This window comes from Trachypithecus francoisi, unplaced genomic scaffold (assembly GCF_009764315.1).
Source record: "Trachypithecus francoisi isolate TF-2019V2 unplaced genomic scaffold, Tfra_2.0 Lachesis_group0, whole genome shotgun sequence".
In the NCBI taxonomy this organism is placed as follows: Eukaryota; Metazoa; Chordata; class Mammalia; order Primates; family Cercopithecidae; genus Trachypithecus; species Trachypithecus francoisi.
In genome coordinates this window covers 164,686,565-164,696,225 of record NW_022681453.1, presented here as the reverse complement: position 1 = coordinate 164,696,225, position 9,661 = coordinate 164,686,565, and the positions used below count along the sequence as shown (strand labels likewise).

The window sequence follows — 9,661 nt, the reverse complement described above, 5'->3', positions numbered from 1 at the left end:
GCATCTTAACAGGCCCTAACATCCCCTTTCAAGATTTCTCCTCTCATCTCCTGCTATGGGAAGAGCAACAGGCCCTTTCTATGTCCTTTCAAAGACCTCAATTATGGCCCTGTTATTCCATGGTACTGTAAGCATCTGGGCATGCATGTTGACAGTTGTGTGCTGCACGGCTGTAGACTCCTGTTAGCTTGCAGCACTATTTCCCTAATACCAGCAGCTCTAAAAGTAGTCACTCAAAAAATAAGTCTTAAGGCTGGGCATGGTGTCTCACGCCTATAATTCTAGCACTTTGGAGGCCAAAACAGGAGGATGGTCTGAGCCTAGGAGTTTGAGACCAGCCTGGGTAACATAGTGAGACCCTGTCTCTACAAAAATATAATAAAATTAGCTGTACATAGTGGCACACATCCATAGTTCTAGCTACTTGGAAGGCTGAAGTGCGAGGACTGCTTGAGCTCAGAATCTGGAAGGTCAAATCACCCACAGTGTGCGAGGGGCTCAGCACCATGGCCTGCCTGTTCAAACTTCTTGATCTTCTGCACCTCCTTGGCCTGAAACTCTGGGGTGCCCTTGTGGTGAATGAAACCGATACCTCCCATGAGAGCCATCGCGATGGCCATGTCAGCCTCTGTCACAGTGTCCATGGGGGAGGAGATCAGCTGCGTCTTCAGCGTGACCTTCCGGGTCAGGGCTGAGGTCAGGTCCACCTCATCAGCTATAAAGTCTATGAATCCTGGGAAAATCAGGAAGTCCTTGTAGGTGAGGCCGTCGGTGCTGGCGAAGAGCTGCTGCACAGTGAGCCCATCCTTGGGCACACAGCTGGTGCTGCCGCTGATCAGGTAGTCCGGATGCTGCTGCAAGACCCCGAGACCCGACATAAACACCTACGAGGCCGCTGCTGCTGTTGCTGCTGCTGCAGGCTGGGCGGGCCGGGGACGTGGGCAGTCTAGAGTTTTACGATTATATTTCTGTGTTATCATTTACCCAATCCCCTCTCTCTTCTTAAGGTAATAACTTCTTTTAAAGGTTTTTTTGTGTGTGTGTGAGACAGTCTCTCACGGTCGCCCAGTCTGGAGTGCAATGGCACAATCTTGGCTCACTGCAACTTCTACCTCCCAGGTTCAAGTGATTCTCCTACCTCAGCCTCCCAAGTAGCTAGGATTACAGGCATCTGCCACCATGCCTGGCTAATTTTTGTATTTTTAGTGGAGATGGGGTTTCACCATGTTGGCCAGGCTGGTCTCAAACTCCTGACCTCAGGTGATCCACCCACCTCAGCCTCCCAAAGTGCTGGGATTATAGGTGTGAGCCATCACGCCTGGCCTAAAGTTTTTATATTTTATCTTTTCTTTAAAAAATAAGTTAAACGGCTGGGCACAGTAGCTCATGTCTGTGCAATGTACACATACAAAGATGAAAGAAACTGTAGATGGTCATCTTTGCAGACAATCTACCACAGATCCCAATTACATATATGCATTATATAGACCATAAATATATGTCCTATTCTTATGTACTTGAGTATCAGCAGAAACTGTGGAAAGAGTCCATAAAGATGATATGAAGTAAAACACTTCTGCATAGGGTGGTGTTAAAAAAGGGACCAAAAGTGGAGGTTATGTCTACCAAGGAAAAGGGTGAAAGTCTTGCTTTTAGGCAGGGCACTTAATCATCTATCTAGACAACTATCAGCAGCTTTTATATTCCTCCATTCTATCTGTGTTTATTCAAGAATACTGTTTCAGACTCAAAGAGTACAGTGATGAACATAACAGACAAATCCTAGCTCTTGTGGTATTTACATTCCAAATGGGGAAATACAGAACATGGTAAGGGATAGAAAGATACATAAGAATATCCTGCCCTTGAGGAAATTATAATGTTGTTGAAAGTGGGGGTAAAAGGCAATCATTGCCTAGTTAGAGATAACAAGAAGACAAATACAAACTTTGTATAAATAGAGGTAAACAAACACATATTAGAGCATCTGTTCTGCATAAGTAGCTACACCACCAGGAGGAATGTCTGTAAAGGTCCAGAAAGTAATGAGGAAGAAGCGTTAGGAGAAGGAGGGATCACTGTGGCCTGGGGGAGTCAGGGAAGACTTATGATGAGAGACAGAGGCCTAGGGGAACCAGAGCCTTTCGTTGTGTATCTGATGACATACTGGCAAGTCCTAGAGGCTGCTGTGTGATTAGAGCTTCTCACCAGGATAGCTTCCTTCTAAGATGGCCTCCCGCTACTTGCTGAGAAAGGAAGACAAAGTGGGTTTTTAAAACTGGCTGATTTACCTGGTAAATAATGTACTTCTAGTCTATAAAATATTGTATTTTTCAAAGGCAAAAATGTTCAAGGGTTAGTCCTTGCTGCTCGTATCGACATGCTCTCTCTTGATGAGCTCACTCAGTCTTGTGGCTTTACATAGCATCTAAATGCCAGTGACTCACAGAAGGGTAATATCTTCAGTTCTGACATCTTGCTATACTCGTATCAACCATTTTATCTACACATCCATTTGGAGATCTAACAGGCACTGTAAGCTTCACGTGGATAAAATTAACCGCTTGATTCTCTGTAGAAAAACTCTGCTCCTCTCCCAGTTTCCTTGTTAGTGGAACTACTACCACCAAATTACTCAGACCAAAGCAATGGAGTCTTTCGTGTTTTTTCTCTCACTCGGTATCCAATCAATCAGCTGTTGAACAACAGTTGAAGAACAACAGCTGAACAATCCTGTTGTTCTATCTTTTGAATATATCTCTCAAACTGTCAAACTCCTAGCCTCAAGCTATCCTTCCACCTGGGCCTCCCAAAGCACCACCACACCCAGCCTACTAGAATACATCTCAAACTCAATTACTGCTCAATACTTCTTCCCCTGCACCAGTCCACCATCAACACTCATCTCCTAACTGATCTCTTGCTTCCCCTCGTGCTATTCTCACTCTATTCCCTACAAAACTGTATGGGGAAACTTTTAAAGATAAATATACAGTCATTTAAAATCCCTGACTAAAACTCTTTAGAAAAAAAAGGAAATAAAATTAGAGGAAGAAAACATGGCCAGAAAAGAAAAGAAAAGAAAAAAAAAAACCTATAATGACTTATCATAGTAATTAAATTAAAATTCAAACTTCTAACCTTACAATTTTCCAGCCACACTGACCTTTCTTATGTTTCTTAAGCATGCTGAACTTGTTGCTTCCTTAGGAATTTTACATTGCTCTTCTCCAGATCTTTGGCTGAAAACTCCTTATTTTCTAGTTCTCGGCATTCAGGGCACCTTACAGAGATACCTTTCCTGACTCCCCTATCTAAAGAAGCCCACAGCCAAAACTCACTAACCAAGGCACAGTGGGTACACTGATAAATATAACAGACAAGGTCCTAACTCTTGTGGTACTTATTTTCTAAATGGGGGAAATGTAAAACATGGTAAGAGACATCTTGTTACTCTGTTTCATATTCTTCATAACGTTGATCATGCTCTGAAAAAGTATCTTATTTATTCATTTTCTTGTTCACGTCTATCTTCGCCATTCAGTATATATTAACAAAAGGAGATAGGACAGATACCTTAGCTATCCTGCTCTCCACAATGCCACTAGGCCTTACAGTAAGTACTTAGCATATAGTTGGATCTCAAAGTATCACTGAATATGCTTGTACGTGTTCAAAAATATGGGAGTAACATCACAGCTATAAACGAAAAATTCATTATAGTGGAAAAACTGTTAATGAACCCCTTTACCCAAATAATATCCTCCCCAACCTTGACATCTAATCCAACCCCAAAATTTCCTGATGTCAAGGGTCAGTGGACCCATTCCTTATATTGGCTACCAGGGAAACGTATGTCAACCTAATTACATCAGAGCAACACACATTTCCTAGAGGGCAACACACTTCTTTGCTTCCTGTAAAAATGTATTCAAAGTTGTGTTAAACAACATTGTTATAGTTATGGATTCTTGTGGTATTTTCTTTGTTCCTTTGACATAAGCAATTGTGACCTAGCTAGAACCAAGTAGAGATAATGGAAAGACAAACACAAATTTAGGAAAGTGGACAAAAACAAACACAGATTAGGCCATTTGCTCTGCATTATATGATCTAACACAAACAACAATGAACCTGACTTTATATTCTGATGCTGGACAAATTATGTAGTCCTTCATGGTTCACATTCTTCTGTCTGTAAAATCTGGACAGCTGTGCTTATTTATTCTCCCCAGTTTCTGTGTGAAATAGCTATTATTTTATTTCATAGAATTATGAAATGTTATGCTCTGCGGAAGCTTGAGAATCATCTCATCTGCATCCAAATGTGGAAACTGAGGCCTGATGTTAATTGATTTACCCAGGCTCACAGTTAATTATTGACAAACCTGGAACTTATAATAGAAATCGGATTTTCTGACCCTTAGGCAAGTGGTCTTTCTGCCTCACTACACTGCAATGTTTGCCTTACTGTTTCGCTTTTGATGGAGGAGTATATTATCTTCCAATTAGTATGTAATCCTTGAGGATGTGATAAGTTGTTCTTCCCACAGTAATTAGTTGGCCACATGTAAATAAATATTTATTAAATAAAGGAATAGTTTGTCATCAGTCCATGGCACCTGCCACCCCCTCTATGTTGCAATCATCTGCTGACCTTTCAGTCATTTCCTCTCATTCATTCAAAATTTTAGCATACAGGTCCCTGTCTTTCCACTGTGACTTGTTATTCTTGGTGACTTCAACAAGCATTAAATGATACATCTGACACTCTGGTCACTCAGTTTCTTGACTCCTCACCTCTCATGATCTTTTTCTCCACTCCACCTTAGCTACCCACTTCCATGCTCATGTACTATTACTCTAAAACCTTGATTTTAGGCATTCCATTATTTGACTACCTCCTTCTGTCTTCCTAGTTCACTTATTCTAATATACCCACTCTAACTCTTCTTTAATCCCATCAGGAACTCTGATCCTTTGGCCTCATCAATTTTTCACGGGCCTTCCTTTCCTCACTCTCCTCTTTATCCAGCCTAGATTCCATGGTCCATTACTGTAATCATCCTAGTTAAGGGTTTGTCAGTGTATACCCCTAAGGCCCTTACCACATTCTTTCTCCATCATACTGTCCTAAAAAAAAATATTCCAGTCTTGGCTAAAGCGAACTCTCTGCTTGATCTTTCACTGCACTAAAGCATGATATGAACCGGATAAAACAGTCACAATTGTGCTGACTGGTTAAATTTATGATCACAAACTATAGGAGTGTCCTCGGCAGTGCTCAATAATTCTACATTTCCTTGGCCAACCCTCTCCTTTTCTAGACAGCTTTATCTCTCTTTAAACCATATACGCTTGATGCCCACTCCTCAATTTTACCTGATACTTTCATCTATTGATTTGCTAGGAAAAAAATAAAAGTAAGCAAAAAAGAGGTACTAGAATCTTTTCCAACAATCTATCTTCCCCACCCCTCAACCTCCACCATTTAAAATGGTGCTAAATTTAGTATTTAGCTCTTACTAAAGGCTAAACTCTGTTGAGAGACAGTTCTCTAAGAGTCTCTCACATTTCCTTGCTCCAGACTATGTAATCAAGGACTGAATGTTTCATAGCCCTGGAAGATAGAGATAATGTCTCCCTCTGGAACAAATAGCAAGAATGTTTACTGTTCAATATAATAAAAACAATGTGTCTGGAGCAAAGGGCACACACCTTTATTATCTAATATAAAAGATTCAGGTTCCCTAAGTTCAGACTTCCTCACTTGTAATGCAACTCATTGCATATGCAGGTGTCACCTGGCCCTCTTCACATTGATCTGAGGAATTGGGGTGCAGGGAACTGGTGGTGTGAGAAATCAAAGCCTTTGTCTTTGACCCAGGAGTTTCCCGTTTGCTGAGCATCCATGAAATAGTGGCAGGCTAACTTGTTGGCTTACAAATACAATAAAATCTCAGACCCTTCAGAGTTCCTGACATGCTTTACTTTTGAACTACATCTCATCCCCTCCTGCCTTCTCAAGGACTTTGTGCCTGCAGGTATCTACTCTCTCTTGCATCACCAACTTTTCCCCCTTTTAACTTTCAATTACTCCTCAGTCTATACATACCATATCTCCCATCTTAAAAGACAAAAATAACTTCCCTTAGGCGTCTCATCTCTCTCCCTACTACTCCAAATCTCTGCTGTCCTTAATTTAAACAAAACCCCTTGGAAGAGTTGTCTGTATTCATTTTTTCCACTTCTTCACTTCTTACAATGAGTTCTGTTCCAAGTCATTACAATTAGATTTTTTATTTACGCTGTTTTCTCAAAATACTTCCTAAGGTTGTCAACAAACTCCACATGGCCTAATCCAAAGGTCAATTCTCCTTTTCTTTTATAGGAATTAGCAACACTCAACCAGTTGACCACTCTCTCATTATTGAAATACATTCTCTCTTGGTTTCTGGTTTCTCTTATCCCAGTCTCCTTTGCTGGCTCTTCCTACTTTATTGAGAAGATCACATGGAGTTTTTTGGTGCTTTACTCCTCTTTCATTCTTGATTTTGGTAATTAGTAATGTTTTCTTGGTCTAGTTAAGGGTTTGTCAATTTTGTTGATCTTTTGAAATAAAAATCTTTTAGGGATTAAAATTTTTTACCTATTGTTTTTCTGCTCTAATATTTATTATTTTATTCCTGTTGCTTGTCTTGGGCTTAGCTTGCTCTTTGTTTTCTAGTTTCTTAAGGTGGAAGCTTATATTTTTTATTTGTCTTTTCTTCTTTTCTGATATAGGTATCAAAGTTATATTTATTTCTAAGTACTACTTTAGCTATATCCCATAGATTTTGATGTTGTGTGTTTGTTTTCATTCAGTAAAACTTAATTTCCCTTGTGATTTCTTCGACTCATGGGTTATTCTGAAGTGTGTTGTTTAATTTCCAAATATTTGATGTTTTCTCAGGTTTCTTTCTCTTACAGATCTCTAAATTCCATTGTGGTCAGAGCACATGCTTTGTACAATTACAAACTTCTTACAAATTTTATTGAGACTTGTTTTGGGTTCTATTACATAGTCTATCCTGGAGAATGTTACACGTGCACTTGAAAAGAATGGGTACTCTGAAGTCATTCAGTGGAGTGTTTTATAAATATCAGTTAATTGATAGTGTTGTTAAAGTCTTTGTTTTATCAATTATTGAAAGTGGGTCACTGAAATTTTTAAAATAATTCTTATTGTGTATATTTAAAGTATATAATATGATTTTGCAAAATACATATAGATAGTAAAATGGTTCCTATAGTAAAGCAAATTAACATATCCATCATCTCATGTAGTGTGTGGCACTCACATTTTGTGTGGCAAGAGCAGCTATGGTCTACTCATTTAGCAAACATCTCCAGTGCAATACACAATTATCAGCTATAGTCCTCATTTTGTACATTAGATCTCTAGACTTATTCATCCTACAGCGTTATACCATTTGAACTATATCTTCCATTTTCTCTCTTCCCACCTTTCTCCTAATAACCACTGTTTAGTCTGTATCTCTGTATACTTGCAATTTTTTAAAGATTCTGTATATTAATGAGATCATACAATATTTTTCTTTCTGTGTCTGGTTTATTTCTCTTAGCCTAATATCTTCCAGGTTCATCCATACTGTGGCAAACAGCAGGATCCCTCTTTTTTTTTTTTTAAGACAGTCTCGCTGTGTTGTCCAGACTGGAGTGCAGTGGCACGATCTTGACTCACTGCAACCTCTGCCTCTCAGGTTCAAGAAATTCTCCTGCCTCAGCCTCCCAAGTAGCTGGGTCTACAGGTGCCCAGCACCAAGCCCAGCTAATTTCTTTTTATATTTTTAGTAGAGACGGGGGTTTCACTATGTTGGCCAGGCTGCTCTTGGACTCCTGATCTTGTGATCTGCCCACCTCGGCTCCCAAAGTGCTGAGATTACAGGCGTGAGCCACTGTGCCTGGCCAGGATCCCTCCTTTTTTAAGGCTGAATAATATTCCACTGTGCAAGTATATATAACACATTTTCTTTATTCATTCATCCACTGACAGACACTTAGGTTGTTTCCAAATCTTGGCTGTTGTGAATAATGCCACAAAGAACATGGGAGTGCAGATATCTTTGCAGGGATTTCATTTGAGTACATAACCAGAAAGGGGATTTCCGGGTCATATAGTACTTCTATTTTTGTTTATGAACTTCTATACTGTTTTCCATAATGGCTGCAACAATCTACATTCCCACTCAAAGTGTACAAGGGTTCCCTTTTCTCCACACACTTGCCAATACTTACCTCTTGTCTTTTTGATAACAGCTATCCTAATTGATGTGAGGTGGTAACTCGTAGTAGCTTTGATTTCCCTGATAATTAGTGGTGTTGAACATCTTTTCATATACCTGTTAGCCATGTTTATGTCATCTTTGGAGAAACAGGTCCTTTGCCCTTTTATATCAGCTTATATGTTTTCTTGCTATTGAGTTGTGTAAGTTCTTTATGAAGTTTAGATATTAGCCCCTCAGCAGAGATACGGTTTGTAAATATTTTTTCTCCATCTGTAGGTTGCCTTTTCATTTTCTTATTTGTTTCCTTTGCTGTACAGAAGCATTTTAGTTTGATATAGCTCCATTTATTTATTTTTGCTTTTGTAGCCCAAGCTTTTGGTGTGATGTCCAAAAAATTATTGCCAAGGCCGTATCAAGAAGTTTTTTCCTTATGTTATCTTCTAGGACTTTTATGGTTTCAGGTCTTATGTTTAGATCATTTATCCATTTTAAGCTGATTTTTGTGCATGGCAAAAGGGTCCAATTTCATTTTTTTGCATGTGAAAATCCAGTTTCCCCAGCACAATTTACTGAAGAGATCATCCCTTCCCCATTATGTTCTCTTGGTGCCCTTGTTGAGAATTAGTTAATCAAGTATGTTTGGATTTATTTCTGGACTATTCTGTTCCATTCATCTATGTGTCTGTCTTTATGCCAGTACCATACTATTTTCATTAGTATAGCTTTGTAATGTAATTTTAAATCAGGAAGTGTGATGCCTCCAGTTTTGTTTTTCTCTTTTTCTTTACAAATTTTAGGATTGTTTTCTATTTCTATGAAGAATGCCATCAGGATTTTGATAGAGATTGCATTAAATAAGTATATTGCTTTGAATAGTATGAACATTTTAACAATATTCATTCTTCTGATTCACATGCACAAGATCTCTTTCCATTTATTTGTCTTCTTCAATTTCTTTCATGATGTTTTATAGTTTTCAGCATATAAGTCTTTCACCTCTTTGGTTAAATTTATTCCTAAAGTATTTTTTAATGATATTATAAATAGGATTTTTTAAATGAAATCTCTACTATTGGTGAATTTGTTTCATCTGTTTATTTTGGAGGTCAGTTCTTATATAACATTTATTATTCTAGATGTATTGCCTCCTTATCAAAATGTCTCCAGTAATATTTCTTGAGTTTAGTTTACTATTTTGATATTAATGTAGCCACTTCAGACCTCTTATGGTTACTGTTTGCATAATGTATCTTTTCCATCTTTCACTTTCAACCTACTTATGTCCTTGAATCTCAGGTGTATATCTTGTATTCAGTCTGATAATATCTACCTTTTAGTGTAGTTGTCTAGTTCATTTATAAACAATGTACTTA

The 9,661-nt window shown here is 38.6% G+C and overlaps 1 protein-coding gene across 1 annotated transcript; it reads right to left on the bottom strand.

The window, feature by feature from the left end:
• Window positions 1–403: 403 nt before the first annotated feature.
• On the bottom strand, window positions 404–1,006 carry LOC117077726 (inosine-5'-monophosphate dehydrogenase 1-like). The gene has a single exon (XM_033201380.1). It carries the CDS (start codon window positions 876–878, stop codon window positions 477–479), a length of 402 nt encoding a protein of 133 aa, XP_033057271.1. The 5' UTR covers window positions 879–1,006; the 3' UTR covers window positions 404–476.
• Between the last annotated feature and the right edge of the window lie 8,655 nt (window positions 1,007–9,661).

Bases quoted from the DNA above. Each gene is read 5' to 3' on its own strand.
- LOC117077726 (XM_033201380.1), bottom strand. From the start codon at position 878: ATGTCGGGTCTCGGGGTCTTGCAGCAGCATCCGGACTACCTGATCAGC.